Source organism: Ostrea edulis, chromosome 6 (genome assembly GCF_947568905.1).
Source record: "Ostrea edulis chromosome 6, xbOstEdul1.1, whole genome shotgun sequence".
Lineage (NCBI taxonomy): Eukaryota > Metazoa > Mollusca > Bivalvia > Ostreida > Ostreidae > Ostrea > Ostrea edulis.
In genome coordinates this window covers 1,715,755-1,736,144 of record NC_079169.1, presented here as the reverse complement: position 1 = coordinate 1,736,144, position 20,390 = coordinate 1,715,755, and the positions used below count along the sequence as shown (strand labels likewise).

The window sequence follows — 20,390 nt, the reverse complement described above, 5'->3', positions numbered from 1 at the left end:
TTCTATACATTGTTCGTATGTTTGATGTTCATAACTATAGGGATGTTCCATACTGCATTTAATGAAAAATGGCCATGTACTTAAATGTTCAAACGTCAATGCATGGCGAGGAACAACTACCAATCGCAATAAAGTCATCTGAGTGACTCAGGTGACCTTAAAAGGTAAAATGATTAAAATTAATGGCAAGGGTCATTATAGTGACAGCAATAAAATAGAATTCTGTGGTGAAAATATGATTGGACAACACATGAAGAAATGTTTAGACAAACAAAAGAGGCTTTTAGCAGAACTTTGCAGCAATTAAGTAGTCAGGTGCACATAAAATGTTCAATATGTCACAGTCACCGGATTCTATTGGCAAAAATGTGTCCTGGTAGAGTAAAAATATATTCATCATAGAGGGGTGTTTTTTTTAAAATCGCAAATTACATTAAGGAATCAAACATCAATATACTATCAGCAGGATGTTTAAGTACTTGAATAATTCATAACAAGTCTTTACTCAACCACCAAGATCCTCAATTTTCAAAAAATCATTTGTTGATTAAAACAAATGCAGAGTCAAGATTTGACCTAGTTTACAGTTTCATTTGCATTTCCCATTGTCTCTATTTACTAGTTTAGAAATTAAATTTCACATGAAGTAGTAATTAATCTCATTCTGCTATTTATATCCTATGTAGTTTCATTCTTGCAGATACTGATAATACATGTACAGTTATAAGTAATGTAGTTTAACTCATCAACCATTGAAGGGTATAAACATTGCCCCATTCTGTCATCTTTTTCACAACCTTTCACCCAAAAAGGAGAAAATTCTTAATAAATCAAATGCAGTCTCGTCCACATTTAGCTAACAAGTTCCATCTTTAAAAAGATATAGTAACTTTGTCGATAAACCAATAACCACGAATTTCCTCAGACCACAAAGTAAAGCCTAGTGGCCAATTTATCATAAGCTATACCTCATGTCCCAGTCAGGTCATACAGACTTTTGTGGGTTACATTGTCGACACACTTATAAATGTATCACTTCATTGTATGTAGTATATAAAACAAGAGCCCAGTAAATGTTAGATGCAAGAGTACTAGATCAAAATTCACACAAACAAGAGCACTATCAACAAAAGAATCAAAATTCAAACAAACAACATGACGAGATGCTCGTCAAGTTGAATTTCTTTATACTGTGTATCAATAGTTGAATTGAAACTTATACACACACCAAAAGCTAACCGTATTATTCAATGTACCAATATTTCCAATCTGGCCTTTGGAGTTTATAAACTATAGATTCAAATAAAGCTGCATTATTTTTAAATCTTCCATGTGGTTCTTGAGAAGACTTTAAAAAAAAAATTCCTTATGAAATATTTTTACATAAAAATTCAAAATTCTATTGTGGCTTCATCCTAGCCTCAGGAGTCAAGGTTTAAATCAAATTTGAATCCATATATCATAGAAAGCTTTCACATAAAATTTGGTTTTTCAGTTCCTTAACATTTTTTTCCTAGTATCCACCATAAATTCTCCCTATTAGTCGATTATCTCCACTTGGAAGGGAACATTGTCCTTCAAATGAACGAATTTGAATACCCTTTGTCCAAGGATACTTTCTACCAAGTTTGATTGAAATTGGTTTAGTGGTTTTGGAGGAGTTAAAGATATGAACAGTTTGTGACTTTGCCATCAACAGACAAAATTTTGATCAGAAAATTTCAATTGAGCCTAAATGGCTCAGATATATCCTAAAAATTCTTAGTTAAACATCATCAGTGGATTCCATATTTGCTTTACTGAAGGTGAAAGATAACAATCCAATACATAAAGAATTGAGGATTTTCTTTTCCAAGAATCTCTCTTAGCTTGAATATTAATGTCATTTGTGAAACATTGTAAATTTACGCAACTATAAAATCATCATAGATATAAATCACTATAGAAAAACTGGTTATATTACCTTTCTTGGTCTTTGCATTCCAAAAACACAAGAGAGAGAATTTTGCATAGAATTGCCATAGTTAGAGTGAGATGAATAGCTCGGAGGGCTTTCTCCGGAGTAGTGGGGAGACATTTTAGGGCACAGGGGCCGACCATCCATATAACAGCTTGATGAATGGTTTGGTCTCATGTACTCCATTTGAGGATTATGTCCATTATAATGACTTAATCTGCAACTTTGTGGGAAGTGATCTGGACGGATGGGTGGCAGGTATCCATTACCGTCTGACGGGCAGTGGAAATCTGGCTCCACCTTGATCTGGTCGTGTAAATTTTCACACATTGACAGTCCATTACTGTACATACTAGAACTACAAGGAGGAGAATCATTACACAGAGTGTCCATATTTCCCCCACACACGAATCACAAGAATTCTTGTCCTGTTTGTTGTCTTATTGTCATCAAAACAAAAACAAAAGCTAAGGCAGTAAAAAAAAAACCACACACAACAAAAACAAAACCACCAGCTGGCACGGCTCAGAAATCCCCTAGTAATACGTGATTGTACTATCGACACACAGGAAACAAATGTTTCCTGGATGTTTCAACAACACTAGAACTGAAAGTCTCTAAAGAATGTCATGCATTTTGTCTTCCGTAGGATAAACTAGAGCATTTCCTTTAGATGGTTACGTTCCTCAAGTGATTGATTAGTGCAAAATGGAACATCCCAGTCCCCGTCATCAAATGTAACACCAAGTGCATGCTTTATCGGCATATGATGAAATGAGGACAAATGGTAGCTCTTGTGCCTTAATAGTTTATATAACCATTGGGCGGCATAGAAGAGGGTCATTATACGAGATTCACGATACCACCGATTCCCCCACCCACATAGTACACGTGCATCCTGACGAATATTACTTGGAAATGGTGAAAACCCCAATAGATGAGTTTATAAGCTATGTTTACAATTTATTTTATCTGGATTTGTGATAATCGTGTAATGAAGTGTAATGAAGATTATATACAGTATTAGTACATATAACAGCTGCATAATATATTAACTGTTTACCAGATTTTATACAAACCATTGCACCACTTACAATGATACGCCTGACCAAACAATGCTGTAGCTGAATTGTGTTAACCTATTTCAGGTTGACTGCTTTCACTGATACATTCTCCCAATGTCCTTCATTTCCAGGAATCAGCTGTTGTTTTGATTTCTCGGAAATGAGGCGTCCATTTTGACGGAATAATATATCTAGGTCATTTCGCCCCCTAACACGTTTAGTCTTCGGATTGTTGGCTCTTTCATACGAGTCATTGATAAAAATGAATATAAAGTTGATGTTATATACAATATATCAGATAGAACTGTATCATTGATTCCTCTCTTATTACAAAAATGGAAGTATTTAAACAAATATCTAGGCCAGGTGCAGCTGTATAGCTTTGCTCAATTATCGCAATTTTGTTAATGGACCTGTATTGATACTAAACTTATCATATTTTCTGGTATATAGAAAAAGGGTCTCTTCTCTGTTATTATCATTATCATAGTCATCATTAATTAAAAGACACAGAAACTACACGTGATCTGTGGTCGATTCTTATGTACCGAAATACACTGGAAACGAACTATAGAGTCTCAAAGGTGCATCAATTTGCCCAAAAGGCTCCTGAATGTACCACAAAAACCCTTCAGACTGCTCTGCATACTTAATTAAAATCTAAATATCAATTATCAAATGGAAAAGAACAATGGCAAAACACCTATCCGCGACCATACCTATCAAAATCAAACAACATTATTATTGAGCCTAGTTATCGTTCCTTATCATGAATAATGAAGGTAATAATATTTATTCAGGAATTAGACATAAATTAGACATATTTTACATAAAAATCACATGACATTGCAGCACTGGATTCTATGTAGATCATCACATGAACTAGACACAATTTTTAGAACACAGTACATTACGTTATACTTATTGACTAAATTCACAGAATTAATATTTCAATGCAAATACCGTGGACATTAGGACTGATTTAGATGTTCACAAATATTTTAAATAGAATAAAAATGGTTTTATCAAAAACAACAAAAAACATTGAAAATTTATAAAAGGATTGGTGCCCTGAATTCCTATGATAACCCATAGAGATATACAATGTAGTCTCTCTCTCTCTCTCTCTCTCTCTCTCTCTCTCTCTCTCTCTCTCTCTCTCTCTTATTTCCAATGGGATACTGCCTTTTTAAATATAAACAGCATTTTTTTTTTAAATTAATTTCGGGTGTTTCAGAGTGTGAGTGCTTTTGAATGAAGCTTTTAGAACATAACAGTGGAAAAATACGTCCACTGCGAACGAAATTCAGAGGTATAAAAGGTCCCTTGTTTTGACTGTAAGCGATCAATGGTGCACCGGGTCTGTAGGCCCTTCAGACCTATCTCAAAAGAAGACAAATAATTATGTAATATAATGTTTACTTTACCTGAAACGTTACTATAAATCCAAAACAGATCGAAAAAAAATGTTTTTGAGCATGCTATAAATGAACACAACGAGTTAACTTTCGTTTCCTATTTATTTCTACGAAAAAAAAAAAGTTGAAAATACTGTACTATAAATTCCACACATTTTTAAAATTGAAATGTAAAAAAAAAAAAAAAAATGGTTTATTATGAAAAATAAATGATGACAATAACAGTATCAGAAAGAAAGAAAGATAATTACAAACATAGATTGAATGAATCCATAGCATTACATAGAATTTAAAAAACAAAATCCATTTCAAATAATAATTAAACGACACAATATTTTCTAGCCTTTATATACACCATACATGATTTATCTTTGATATATGAATGATACACTTGCATGTATGAACCTATACATATCTACATGTATATTGGTAATCCAAAATGATATGATGGTTGTATAGGCCTACAGTAAAAACAAAAACAAAACAAAAAACAGATATAGGCATGTATTTATACAAATAAGGGGTAACTACACATGCCCGAGAGTCCATAAACACCCCCCTTAACCCTTAATATTAGCAGGGTAATAAAAACTTACACTGATTGTACAAAGGGGCCTTTGAAGCCCGGCATTAAAAATTATAACCCAAATATATTAAATATGGACTGATTTTTACTTTAGGTATGTGTAACCTAAAGTATGGCCGACTACTTATGATAAAATTGGAACACTTGATTTGATTACTGTTAATAAGAATATAATCCTGTATATTGTCAGTTTCGCATTTTGTTAAAATTTTCAAATATTCAATTTCTTACTTTATTCCTGGATAAAATGATCTCGCAAATTATTTTTTCAAAAATAATTTTCAATTGCCACTATTGAAGTTTTCCTATTCATCCAATCGGAATTCAATGAAATATGAGGTACAATATATTTAACAACATATAACAATAGTAAAAATACGACATAGGCATAATGAAAATTATATAACATGTAAAACTTATATGGTACCAATTTTGATGCACCAGATGCGCATTTCGACAATGAAAAGAGTAGGGAAGAAAAAGGATTTGGAAATGCTCACTATGCACTGCGTTTTTAGGTTGTAGAACTATAATTATGTTTCAGTACACACACGTCTGTTCTTTGACATCTCAGTTACCTCACAGGCCTATACATGTAATGGAAACTTTTATCACAAGTTTATGAAACTGGCCTAATTGGAATTCAACTGGTAAAAAAAAAAAATTGTGGACACTTTTATCAAAAGTTTATGAAACTGGCCAAATTGGAATTCAACTGGTAAAAAAAAAATATAGATTTTTGAGGAAACTTTTATCAAAAGTTTATAAAACTGGCCAAATTGGAATTCAACTGGTAAACAAATACATAGATTTTTGAATTGTAACTATATGCACCATGCATGCCTGTCTGTGTTTGATCACTGGTGTTTTACCCAAACAAAAGAAGCCTCGTCCGGAAATTTACAGTGTGTATTTTATCCAAATATTTGAATTAATTTACTTTTTCAATAATATTCCCATTATTTACTGATATCCTGTTGAAAATATTATAATCTTTATCATGTCAACTTCACCATTAAAATTCTTTTAAGCACAAATGAAAAAAAAATTGTGCAATGCATTTGTAAATCATAAGTCGCAATAGCTATCATTTGCCAATCAGAGTTGATGTTGAATGCATAGAATATATATCTAATATTTTCATATAATAGCGTAACTAAGAAAAGAAAGAGATCTTCATTTTCAAGTAATACTTGGAATAAAATTTGGTTCAGATTTGTTAGTTCTAAAATATCTTCAATTTCATTCACATTTGCCTTGGATTCTTATACAATTGTTTCTGTATGTTCTTACTATAGAAACCAAAAAATGACTAGATAGATATAAAAGAAATTCTTTTATTACCTTTTAAAACTAATTAGAAAGGTCCGGGCCTTGGTGGCCCAATATCCCAATATTGCAATCAGAGGGTATTTAGAATAATGAGTATGTATATTTCCGACTGTAGATACTGTTTTGACTAACTAACACTATCACATGGCTTTTAGGGGACTTCATAGGACGACGAGTCATGGATATTTAAAATATCAGAATTATCTAAATTCATAAGAGATGTTTATCAGCTTATCGACCCCTAAGGTCCTCTGGTGCTACCGAAGAGTTAACATTCCTCTGGGGGACACTGGACGGACCTCCTCGGAGAGTTTTTTTTAAAAAGAATATATATATATATATATATATATATATATATATATATATACAACATATCAATGAAAAGTAAAGGAAATCTCTCTTGATAAAGAAATTAATGAAAACAGAGTCATTGCCCATGGATTCAATATTTTAAACATGTCGTTGATTATTCATATATATAGATTAGACTTTTGAAATATTTTATGTTTAAAAAGATTTTTTACAATAATTATCGGACAGGATTCCAACAACTTTTATGTTCTTATCATGAATAAATTTAAATAAATCATTGATTTTGCACAATCGTATGACGTCACATGAATGTGGAATTACTTACTTTAACAAGATTTTTTGCAATAACTATCAGAAGAGAATCCAACCAAATGTATGGTCCTATTATGCATAAATCTAAATAAATAACTGAATTTGCTCAATCCTATGACTTCACATGGGAGTGGATTTACTTTAAGAGAAAAAGCAAAATTTTAAGATGGGTAGATCAGAACTATAATTAGGATAAGGAGATGAATCGCCGATATGTGCCGAGAATAGCCTCAGAAAACTTTACCATGGGTGCCCGAAGGAAAACGGAGATAGGAAAGACCAATCCAAAGAGACATAGAGTAGAAATGTGAAGACGGAAAGGAAAGAAGTAGAACTGTCGTCATGTTAATCTGATGCTGTGAACAAGGCACAGGCCATGTTAGACGAGAGGACAGGTGCATGACCCATCCCCAAAGAGAGGCAGAACTAAGGAAAGTTACGGTAAACATCAGGGGCAAATTAAACTCTTAGTAAACCTTGTTCTTTGATAAAGGTGTCTTGTTTAACTCTGTAATTACAGTTTTAAACTCTCCATATTATCACGGCTAATAACATTCTTAAAATGCAGCGAAAAGAAGACCGTATACAACACATAAAGGATTGCAATGGTGGTCAAGCAATCACCATCACTTTCTCGATGTTTCTTCACTATTATTTTTTTAATTCATGAACAGAGGTTTCAGTGAAGTAGATGTGCCGTACACTAGGCTTCGTGTTACACTTCTAAAATTACGAATTGTGCACTAGATGATCTCTCTCTCTATCCATCTATCTCTCTATCCATCTACATGTATCTATCTATCACTCTATCTATCACTCTATCTATCACTCTATCTATCACTCTATATATCTATCTCTCTATCCCTCTATCTATCTATCTATCTATCTATCTATCTATCTCTCCCTCCATCTATCTATCTATCTATCTATCTCTCCCTCCATCTATCTATCTATCTATCTATCTATCTATCTATCTATCTCTCCCCCCACTCTCTCTATCTATCTACTTATCCTTCTATCTCTATCTTTCTATCCCTCAATTTATCTATCTTTCTATCTATATCTCTCTTTATCCATATGTCTCTCTATCCTTCTATCTATTTCTCTGTTCACCTATTTCTATTTCTCTATTTAGTCTCTCTCTCTCTCTCTCTCTCTCTCTCTCTCTCTCTCTCTCTCTCTCTCTCTGAATATAGATAAGAATCAGATAAATATATATTATTACTACAGTAACTTGATCCGAAGAGTCGGATCACGTCGAGTTGACAGGCGCGGATCATCAGATCACACGAGACGCGAAGCGTCGAGTTTGATCTGATGATCCGCGCCTGTCAACGAGACGTGATCCAACTCTTCGGATCAAGTTACTGTAGTAATGATAAATTTATTATATACCCCCTTCTGCATTTTAAATCCACATTTATAAGATGATAAATGTAATCCAAATTATCAAAAACAGACATACCATGAAATTATGTTTTGTGTACGCAGTTTTGTTTTGTGACGCGGTCAATATTTTCCACAAATAACGTTGCGTTGATACATTGTGACGTCATTGTGACGGCATCAGTTTCAGAGGATACTGATACGGAATCAGAAAACCACAGTGTGGTGATCCGGAAAACCGGATCACACGCTGTGAAATCCACAGTATCAACGAACGATACATTGATGGGTATATAATAAATAAGGATACATAAAGCACTAAATATGACCAACGACACGAACAATACGAACTTTGCAAAAAAATTTGGGACGACAAGATATTTACATAGAAATGAAAATAAAAATGCCAACGACCACTACAATAAACTACAAAGGTGAAGGTAGACATGGAACCTCAACGTACTGAAATTATCAAGTGTAACATAGAGCTAACCCCCCCCCACCCCCCCCACCCCAAATAAAAACCGTACATTCTGAACGAGTCATGCAGGATTGTTCAAACTGAACTAATCAACTGTTACACTTGATGAAATCCTACACAAAGAACGGGTTAATCAATAAATGTATTTAAGCTGTTTGTTAATTCGTTCTAATCACAGGTCATTATACTGGTAAGTATTTTCATATACACAATTTTCAAACTTCCCTCCCTGTTTTGATATTTTCCTAATAATTTCCTCTAGAAAGGTGAAATAACCCTTCTATTGGACAAAATAAAATTAATATTAATAGATGATTTCGACCAAGTTTGGGTTTGTGGTTCTGAAGAAGTCGAAAATTTGAAAACGTTAATCACAACAACAATGCAACAGACGACGGACATTGATAAGAAAAGCTCACTTTATTTCACTGTTTTAATTTGATAATAGACAATATGCTGACCATTTAACATCACAGAAGTAGAAAAAAGTGCATGTGCTTCAGTCGTAATGGAATAGCAGCAATGGAGTATTTTGATTGATTTCTGAATTTTCTAATGATGATCGTGTCGCCACTTCAAATACAACACGATTCAGAACGCACCATTCCAGTATATACAAAATACAACAGGGTTCAGAACGCACCATTCTAGTATATACAAAATACAACAGGATTCAGAACGCTCCAATCCATTGTACAAACTACAACAGAACGCACCATTTCAGTAAAATTGTTTATTATTATTATTATTATTTTATTCATTTATAAAGCGCAATATTACATATAGTCTCCATGCGCTGTACAATGTTTGTGCTAATAATCAATGATAATATACCAATAAAAGACCTGCAAGAGCTATAAAGTAAATGATAAAACAATAGAAAGACTTTAAATAAAACATGGTAGTAAGATGACAAGGTGGTTAACTTTGACTAGATAAGATACAACTGGCACACAGGTAATTGCATTCACATACACGATCAAGGTTCAGTTTGCAAGAAATTGCACATGGAGTCCTTGATATTGCACTGAATTTTACATTCACAGGGCATAAGAGTGTTTTTAGGGTCTTGCGGAATGCTCCATGTGCTTCAAGCTCTCGAATTTCCAATGGCAGTTTATTCCACAATTGTGCACATAGTGTTTTTATGGCTCTTGCACCGTATTTGTTTGATGACTTCTTCACTACCAGTTTCCATTGGTCGGATGATAATCTCAAGGTCCTATGTGGCTGGTAAACAGGACATCGCTCTCTCATGTATGCTGGTGCTGAGAAAGAGTGTAGTGACTTATGTATGGTTGTCAGCACTTTAAACACAACACGTTGCTTTACAGGCAGCCAGTGTAGTTGTTGAAGTACCGGCGAAATATGTTGTCTCTATCATGTTCTTGTGAGACAACGTGCAGCGTTGTTCTGAGCCACTTGTAATCGGTGCATGGGGCGATCGGTCATGCCAAGCAGGGGGGCATTGTGATAGTCAAGGTGGGATATGACTGTTGCATTGATGACCTTCGCACACGCTTCCTGGGCGAGATGGTGTTTCACCTTGGAGATTCTCCTGATGTTGAAGTACATCTTCCTTACCACGGAGCTGACTTGTATTTCAATAGATAAGGTGGCGTCCAGGGCAGCACCGAGGTTTTTAACAATAGACGTAGGTGTCAATATTGCCTCACCAATCTTCAGACGGATATCTTTACACGGCACTGGTTGTGGGCACTGGTAACCACCATTATCTCAGTTTTTCCATCATTTAGTTTGAGTTTGTTCACAGTCATCCAAGTTCGGACACTCGCTATGCACTCCTCCATAATGTTGACTTGATAGGTTCACATGGCAGTGGGTTTTTTTTTTGGTTTTTTTTTTTACACTTAAATGGCTGTATAGTTGAGTATCATCTGCGAACCCATGACGGTTTATAACATACTGGTTGATAACTCTCCTGAGTGGGAGAAGGTACACCAAGAAGGGAAGGGGGCCGAGAACAGACCCTTGGGGCACTCCGGTGAACAGTGGTACATCTGAGGACACACTGGTGTTGATCTTCACCGCTTGGATGCGGCCACTCAGGTAAGATTGTACCCAATGGAGGCTGTGTCCATCGATCCAACTCCCTCACGTAGTCTCTCCAGCAAGAAGGTATGATCGATGGTATCAAATGCCGCACTTAGGTCAAGAAGGACCAGGATCATAGCGTCACCTTCATCCAGTACTGCTTCTACCTCTGCTTTTATTCGCAGGATGGCTATCTCAGTGATAGTACCGGTCTTATAAGCTGACTGCAGATCATTGTGTAGACCATTCCTGGTGAGATGACCATTGAGCTGCTGTGCAACAACACGCTCGATGACCTTGCTGATGAATGGGATATTTGAGACTGGTCTATAGTTACTAAAAGTTCTCATATCAAGTCCAGGCTTTTTCAGACGTGGTGTAACAAGTGCACGTTTCAGCTCATTTGGAAAGACCCCGGTTGAAAGTGATGTATTCACCAGCTCAGTAATGGTCGGTAGCACTACAGAGAGAACAATGCTGTTTTTCAAGAGCGCAGTGGGGATGACATCCAGTGAGCAGGTCTTATTAGCACAGCTCCTGATGACCTTATCCACTTCTTTCTGCGTCTGGACCTTGAAGGAACCAAGATGAGGCACTGGTCTGTCCAGGTCTGGAGAAACTGTATTGTCATGGAGATCTGAGGCGTCAATACCCTGTCTGATCTTTTCAGCTTTGCTGTAGAAGAACTGCACAAAATCGTCGACAAGGGTCTGCTTACTGGTAGCCGGTGGTAAGGGAGTCCCTGCATTATAATTCACCAGACTGCTAATAACTCTGAAAACCTCTTTACTGTCCACTGTGGTGAGCTATTCCTGATAATAGCTGGACTTCGAGGAGTTAATCATATGCACCACAGCTCGGGTCTGCTCCGCGAGCATCTGTCTATGCACCTCCAGACCTGAGGTTATGGCTTTACGCTCCAACTGTCTTCTCCGTTGCATGTCTTCATGGATTGAGTCATTGTACCAAGGTTTGAGGGAGTCGCCTTTGATGGTGATGGTTCCAAGGGGTGCTATGTTGTCCAGAACCTCTTTTGCTTTGGAATCAAAATCTGACAGAAGATCGTTGACATTGCTCCCCTCTTTGATGGAAGACAGCGATTTTCGTAGCTGCTGCGTCAATATTTCTACAGGGATGTGCTTCAATGGCCTAGCTAGTCGAGGTTTGTTTGCCAGGTGTAATGGATAGGTATGGGGTTGGCATGTGACAGCATAGTGGTCTAATATCCCTATATCAATCAAGATTGACTTCACTAGCGAGTATACAGGGTCACCCTTGTGTCCAGAGTGTGTCCAACTGCATGTGTGGGGACATCTACGTGTTGTTTGAGGTCTAATCCAGCCACAACATTCTGCATCTGTTTGGTGTTGGACATGTCTGGTTCGTCATAATGGATGTTCATGTCTCCGAGGATGCACTGTTGTGATGGAGTAGTGGTGAACACGTGTGACAGGAACTGTTCCCACTCCTGGAGAAATTGGGTCACCGTGAGACCATTCTGTCGTATGGGGGATGATACAACAAACACTAGGGTGACAGGATGGTTGCTATTGAGTCTATTCGTGCAAGTTTCAAATGTCTTGAATTTAGGTTGAGGGGTACATGTGATATCCATGTTGGCCCTGATAACGAAGCCAACCCCTCCTCCTCTAGCCCCTTTGGATGTAGGTCTGGGCACACCAATGTATTTGTACCCGGAGGGGCAGAGGTCGTTTATATGTGAATCATCTCCTTCATGCAACCAGGTTTCAGTATCAATTATATACCCACAGAGGGATGCAGCTTTTCCTGCTACGGATCTTGCATTAATCAGATGCAGACTGATGGATTTGTCTGTAATGTGCACATGTTTGTTCTTGTTAGGTATATGCACTAAGTTATGTTCATTTACACCACTCAATTGTTTGATGTTTACATTTATCTCCAGAGACACTTTCACCTGTATTCCCCTCTGTTTTGAAAACTGGTCCCCAACCGTTGGAATAGGGACAACCTCGCTAGGCTTATCAGAGACTGTTATGGCTGATATGCGAGTGCTGGGTGTATTGCATGAGATACAAACTAGGTTAACTCTAAATGCAAATGGTGGAAAAGGTTGAAGAGGTGGTTGGGGTAACATTATCAAGCTGACGAGAGGCTAAATTTAGTCTAGCTCGCATATTTCATCAATTTATTGTCTTTGTTTTTTGTTACCTTTATACACTTCACATGCGGTTAAAGTAAAATCTTCGCCCAGGATTGCAGCCATCATGGTAAGATTTGCTTTGGTGGGCTTCCCGTTTAGAGAGAATTCCTTAAGTATTCAAACTAATAAAAAATATTGGAAAGAGATATCTCTCTCTTTGAGAGATATATCTTTTTCAACGATTAAAGAGACATCTCTTATACTTTAAGAGATATCTCTCTAAGAATTCTTAAGAGATATATCTCTTAAAGTGAAGTAGATATCTCTCAAAGAGATATCTCTGAGAGTAAAAGAGATATCTCTTTAATTGAAAGAGATATATCTCTAATTGAAAGATATATCTCTTAAAGTATATGAGATATCTCTCTAAGTGAAAGAGATATCTCTCAAAGTGAAAGAGATAAGTGTAAGAGATATCTCTTAAAGTAAAAGAGATATCTCTCAAAGTGAAAAGATATCTCTCAAAGTGAAATAGATATCTCTCAAAGTGAAATAGATATCTCTTTAAGTGAAATAGGTATCTCTAAAAGTAAAAGAGATATCTCTCTAAGTGAAAGAGATATCTTTTAGAGAGATATCTCTTAAAATTAAGAGATATCTCTCATTTTAAAGCGATATCTCTTTAAAATAAAAGATATTTCTTTAATTTAAAGAGATACCTTATTTTTCGAATAAATAGTCAAAGGGCTTGCCATAATTATATATAATACCAATGTTATTTATTACAATTGTTTTGATTGGACGAAAATAAGTCTGAACAAGAGTTTACATCAATAAATCCGAAAACGCGATGTATTCATACACGTCTGAAAACAAATAACATAGTGCGGGGAAACTATTCAAATTTTTGCAATTGTTAATAAAGGGAATGAATTGGAATTATAAGAATCAAACATTCTTTTTGAAGAATTTATCGATGTGTAAACTCCGGACATTTTACTCACAAACATAATATAAAAGATGTGCGAAATAATTTAACCTGTCGACCTTTTGAGAGAGAGAGAGAGAGAGAGAGAGAGCAGTTGATTAACTAGCGGCCGCCATATAAATTAAGTGGCGGTCACCATATAATAAGTGGCGAGGGCCACATAAATGAAGTGGCGGCCGCCAGTTAAATGAATATCAATTCTATACCCTGGACCCTATGGGCTACTGTAGAAATATACATGATGTTCTACAAAAATGAATACAGTTCTCCAAAACAAGGTCACCTTAGTCGTGTTTAAGCTGCAATTGATAATATTGTATCTTGACCTTCTTGAAGGTCGTTCTGGTCTGGTTTAATTTTCTTATTTTAATTCAAAATTGCATGCAACACTACGTTAACGTTGTAATGAAAACGTTTATATAGACGAGTGAACGGACCGCAGGATCCACCATGGGAAAGCTTGAATATAATACAATATAATGTATGTTTGAAATTGGAGTCTGAGTACATCTCCTGCTTAATTAATGATTAAAGAAAAGTAGCCTGTTATTGGAAACTAATTATGCATTGCGAGAACAACAAATTTCAAGGATCGCCCAGTATTGATTAAATTCAGAAGTTTCTCTTTACCTCTAGCTTCATAGCTTATCCTTGGAGACAGGGAGGAGAAAAAACGCTGGAAGAATGCAGCTCTAACTGAGCGGACGGCACATTGACAATGCACGCGGGATTGTGGGAAATTTCCACTGAACAAGTTTCGGTTTCAGGCCTAAAACCGACACCTTTCGATAAGATAACATGTACATGTACGAGGAACGCGGGTTTTTTCTTTCGTTTTCATCTTCTTTTGTTTGTTTGTTTGTTTTTCGTTGCAAGAAATATTTTATTCATGTAAAAATTTAACATTACATGAACAGAAGTTCTCGTTGGGCTCGGGTTGGATAACTAGGAAGAATTAAAATTTAAATCGTAAATTATAGCTATATTTCTCTGATTTATGCAACCTACGCATTAGTTAGTGCTTAAAAGGGGTAGATCGATCCAGCGGGGAAGTCAGATGATATTTTGCCGTGTTTTCCCATTCTTTTCAATAGGGACATACACACACACACGCCCCCCCCCCCCACCCCACCCTTACACACACTTCCCTCCCGGGGTTCCGCCGTACCTACCTGAAATAAATTTTTATGATGAATAATTTGTAACAGGAAGGGAAAGGAGATAAGACCAGGGTCCCGTTTTACAAAACAACTTATGACAAAGTCGCAAGTTTTAAAATTGTATTACATTGTTATTTGTTTGAATAAAGGAATTAAAACGTTTCTGAAACTTAAATTTCAACATTATTTCTTCACTATTTTACACAGGAGTGAATTATCTTACAATAAGCGGGATAATTCTATTATGTAAAGTTGGTCGTAAGTTCTTTTATAAAATGCACCCCAGGACTCGAACCCGAGTCCCCTAGATTGCTTGCTTTTTCCCCAACTGCACGATATAAACAAAATATGTATATATACAATGTACATGTAATTTAATGCTCTGTCTGACCCTAACTCAATTGATTGAAGATGCATTTGTTGAATGCCGCTGGTACTATTATGCCTTACTTGCACATTGTAAGACTGTATCTATATATAACACTGCAGTTAAACAAATCCTATATCCGCCCCTGTATCATCTTAACTAATCTCCATTCTTCGCAGGTTAAGAATTTCCCCCAGATATCGTCCATCGTATTTATATCCTTAGGGTATTTCACGAATGATATTGCCAAAAATATATGGACTGATCAATCTCAGAGCAGGAAGGGTATATTTAGATAACCCGAGTCACTCAGACGACATTACGCCCGTCGTCGTGCGTGGTCCGTTAAACATTAACTGCTTAAAAGCTGCCTTTTCAATTCTTTTCAAATTTGGTATGAAGTACCTTTGGGAAAAAGGGGACATAAAATGGTAATTTGTACCCCTAAGGCCGTAAGAGCGGGACAAAAACTGCCAAAAATTGACAAATTTTCAAAAATCCTCTCAGCAACTTCACATCTGTAAGAAAAACTAAATGAATAGTCATGTCGAACAGGAGAGTCTCTATCAAAATTATAATTTCACGATCTCAGGAGTTGAAATTTTTATAATAGGGCGGAGCCAAACTTGGTATATAGTGTTTATGTGTAGAGCGTTTAAATAACATCTTCTTTAATGTCATTGATACCAAATTGACGTGGACCTCTACCAAAATTGTAAAATTCATGACCCCCGGGATAAAGTTTCTGATTTATTGGCGGGGCCAGACTCGGTATACAGTATTTAGGTGCAAATCATATCAAATAATATCTTCTTTAATGCTATTGATACATGTACTAAATTGAAACTGAATAGATATTTAAAGGGAGCTGGTAGCCCTTTAACAAAATAAGCCATGGGTAGGGTCTTGGTACCAGGGCGGTGCCAAAATGTTCATAATGATTAACTGTCTCCATCATTTGAAAGACTGCTTCTTTAATTTTGCTGATACTGTATAAAAAACTAAATGCATACTTGGGGGGAAAACAGAAAGGGGTGTACCAAAACTGTGGATATCCCAACCCCAGGGGAATAGGTTCCAAGTCCGGTATATTGTTAAATTCCTACTCGAGAATTTTTCACTCATAAATATAGAGACGTCACCACTGCCGGTGAAGGGCTGCAAAATTTAGGCCTATGCTCGGCGCTTACGGGCTTTGAACAAGAAGGGATCTTAATCGTGCCACACCTGCAGTGACTCTGGACCGCGGTTTCTGTGGTCTCATCCGAAGGACCGCCCTATTTAGTCGCCTCTTACGACAAGCAAGGGGATACTAAGGACCTATTCTAACCCGGATCCCCACGGGATGGGTCAATATAGTCATATACTGTTAATGTCCATTAGAATTAATAAACTTCTTAAATTTTATAATATTACTGACTCTAGATATAAGTATAAAAACCACCAAAATTGTAAATTTCAGGATTCGTGGGGTATTGGTTCTGACTATAGGGCGGGTCCAAAATAGTCATATAGTGCTTATATAACATATATTATGCAAAGTCTTTCATCTCTATGAGCACTATCGAGGGCATTTGTGTTTTAAGAACACACATCTTGTTTTAAGAACACACATCTTGTTTTAAGAACAAACATCTTGTAAAGAAGACATATCTCGTTTTACACTGCTGCTTTAAGAATTTAGCTTATAAATAATACTCTGGTGACCTATAACTTATAAATAATACTCAGGTGACCTATAACTTATAAATAATACTCTGGTAACCTATAACTTATAAATAATACTCAGGTGACCTATAACTTATAAATAATACTCAGGTGACCTATAACTTATAAATAATACTCTGGTGACGTATAACATATAAATAATACTCTGGTGACCTATAACTTATAAATAATACTCTGGTGACCTATAACTTATAAATAATACTCTGGTGACCTATAACTTATAAATAATATTCTGGTGACGTATAACTTATAAATAATACTCAGGTGACCTATAACCTATAAATGATACTCTGATGACCTATAACCTATAAATAATACTCTGGTGACCTATAACTTATAACTAATACTCAGGTGACCTATAACTTAAAAATAATAATCATGTAATGTATAACTTATAAATAATACTCAGGTGACCTATAACTTATGAATAATACTCAGGTGACCTGAAACTTATAAATAATACTCTGGTGACGTATAACTTATAAATAATACTCAGGTGACCTATAACTTATAGATAATACTCAGGTAACCTATAACTTATAACTAATACTCTGGTGACTTATAACGTATAAATAATACTCTGGTGACCTATAACTTATAGATAATACTCAGGTGACCTATAACTTATAGATAATACTCTGGTGACGTATAACTTATGAATAATACTCTGGTGACCTATAATTTATAGATAATACTCTGGTGACGTATAACTTATAACTAATACTCTGGTGACCTATAACTTACATGTATAACTAATACTCTGGTGACCTATAACTTATAATTAATACTTTGGTGATCTATAACTAATAAATAATACTCAGGTGACCTATAACTTAAAAATAATACTCTGGAGACCTATAACTTATAAATAATACTCTGGTGACGTATAGCTTATAAATAATACTCTGGTGACGTATAACATATAGATAATATTCAGGTGACCTATAACTCATAGATAATACTCTGGTGACGTATAACTTATAAATAATACTCTGGTGATCTATAACTAATAAATAATACTCTGGTGACCTATAACTTATAACTAATACTCAGATGACCTATAATTTATAGATAATACTTTGGTGACCTATAACTTATAAATAATACTCAGGTGATCTATAACTTATGAATAATACTCAGGTGACCTATAACTTATGAATACAACTCAGGTGACCTATAACTTATAGATAATACTCTGGTGACGAATAACTTATAAATAATACTCTGGTGACCTATTACTTATATATAATACTCTGGTGACCTATAACTTATAAATAATACTCAGATGACCTATAACTTATAGATAATACTCTGGTGACGAATAACCTATAACTAATACTCTGGTGACCTATAACTTATAATTGATACCCTGGTAACCTATAACTTATATATAATACTCTGGTGACCTATAACTTATAGATAATACTCAGGTGACCTATAACTTATAGATAATACTCAGGTGACCTATAACTTATAAGTAATACCCAGGTGACCTATAGCTTAAAAATAATACTCTGGTGACGTATAACTTATAACTAATCCTATGGTGACCTATAACTTATAAATAATACTCAGGTGATCTATAACTTATAAATAATACTCTGGTGACCTATAACTTATAAATGATTCTCTGGTGACGTATAACGTATAATTGATATTCTGGTGACGTATAACTTATGAATAATACTCTGGAGACCTATAACGTATAATTAATATTCTGGTGATCTATAACTTATAACTAATTCTCAGATGACCTATAACTTATAAATAATTCTCTGGTGACTTATAACTGATAAATAATTCTCTGGTGACTTATAACTGATAAATAATACTCTGGTGACCTATAAGGCCTGTCGGCCTCTGGATCCACACTTGTTCAATTCATCGCTTTGATTTCATTAATTTATCTCTTTGGTAAGACAGACAAATGAACGGACGGACGTTTTAGTGGACATAGATATACATATTTATTGTTACAATCTGACTCAGGAGACTCCGAAGTCCAAACTAAATATAAACAAAGAGCTTAAACAATAGAGCATGCGTTGTGTATACACTAAGTACTTACAAAACCAGTACACGTGCACCCATTATCTCTGGGACTTGCTGATAACTGCAGTGATGACCAAGGTGGGTATTAAGTTTCATTTGACACTAATTTTTCTCTGAATAATATACACATATTATTTTTATTTTCAACACCAAAATGGAACGTCTGTATGTTACAATTCATTGAATGAAAATCTCATGGAAGTGCTGTTATTTTCTTATACATTCACATTTACTTTTTATAACCCAGTTTTGTTTTTACAGGTATACATTGTGTAGGCCTCCGGTCCTCGCACCCAGTAGTATTAAAATCCACCCCCTTATACTGATGCTGGCCTTTATTGTTTTCCGAAGTCACGTGGTGTAAAACATGGATAAATACAAAACGTTAGACGAAGATCGTGAAGTGAGTGGACAGGACACGACTATACAGAGTGATGGGGGCGGGTTTGAAATCGCCGCCGGACAGGTCAGGGTTCCGAAATCAACGGGGGTAAGTTGGATCGATTGATTATTGAAGAGCTGCTGGTTATGCTTATCTGTGTATAGGGTCGCATTGCATTGATCGGAACTAAGGTCTCTGCAGTGGTATTCGAACCCTCAACCCAATGCTCATCCTATTTAGCATTAAAGTTGAAGTTATTTATACCCTATAACTTGTTTTTAAGCATGCCTGTAACAACTTTAACTCTGTCCTTCACATCAAGTCATTAAACCGCTTACGCTACACTACGTTCGTTGCACTTGTTCTATTCGCTGACTAAACCCCGAACAATGTTTCACCGTCTTCAACAATTATTTCGTTTGCTGGTTTCGTATTGTGTTCCATCGAGAATTTTGCACTCATATCGAGGCGTTGCAGACTAAACTTTCACAATGTTGTGGAGATTGTGTAACACCAAAATTTACCGATTAAATTGGACACAATGAAGGATATTTTAGAATATTGATTGATTGTTTGTTTTAGATCCCGTTGATAATTCTTCAGACATTTAGACATATGCTTAGCGCTTAACGTACCAACGCCTGCTGCGACACGGGACCTCTGTTTTTTAAGGTCATATCCAATG

The 20,390-nt window shown here is 35.6% G+C and overlaps 2 protein-coding genes across 18 annotated transcripts in view; one reads left to right on the top strand and one right to left on the bottom strand.

Moving 5' to 3' along the window:
- LOC125647476 (signal transducer and activator of transcription 5A-like) overlaps positions 1-14,800 on the bottom strand; it is a 71,883-nt gene extending 57,083 nt beyond the window's left edge. For 9 of the 15 annotated variants that reach the window (XR_008796111.1, XR_008796112.1, XM_056141187.1 and 6 more), the window contains exon 1: positions 1,964-5,064. Coding sequence is in view for 10 of the 15 variants with exons in the window: in XM_056141187.1 (XP_055997162.1) it covers positions 1,964-2,350 (387 nt within the window). In the remaining 5 variants the exon portion in view is untranslated. Of the gene's footprint in view, positions 1-1,963; positions 5,065-14,646 lie in introns of those variants that run through there. The other 6 variants (XM_056141192.1, XM_056141193.1, XM_056141197.1 and 3 more) reach the window with 4 other exon arrangements.
- A 3,330-nt stretch (positions 14,801-18,130) lies between these two features.
- LOC125647477 (metal transporter nramp1 homolog) overlaps positions 18,131-20,390 on the top strand; it is a 33,155-nt gene continuing 30,895 nt past the window's right edge. Inside the window, exons 1-2 of one of the 3 annotated variants that reach the window (XM_048874147.2) lie at positions 18,139-19,401; positions 19,585-19,813. In XM_048874147.2, coding sequence (XP_048730104.2) covers positions 19,691-19,813 — 123 coding nt within the window. In that variant the 5' untranslated portion in view covers positions 18,139-19,401; positions 19,585-19,690. Of the gene's footprint in view, positions 19,814-20,390 lie in introns of all 3 variants that reach the window. The other 2 variants (XM_048874149.2, XM_048874146.2) reach the window with 2 other exon arrangements.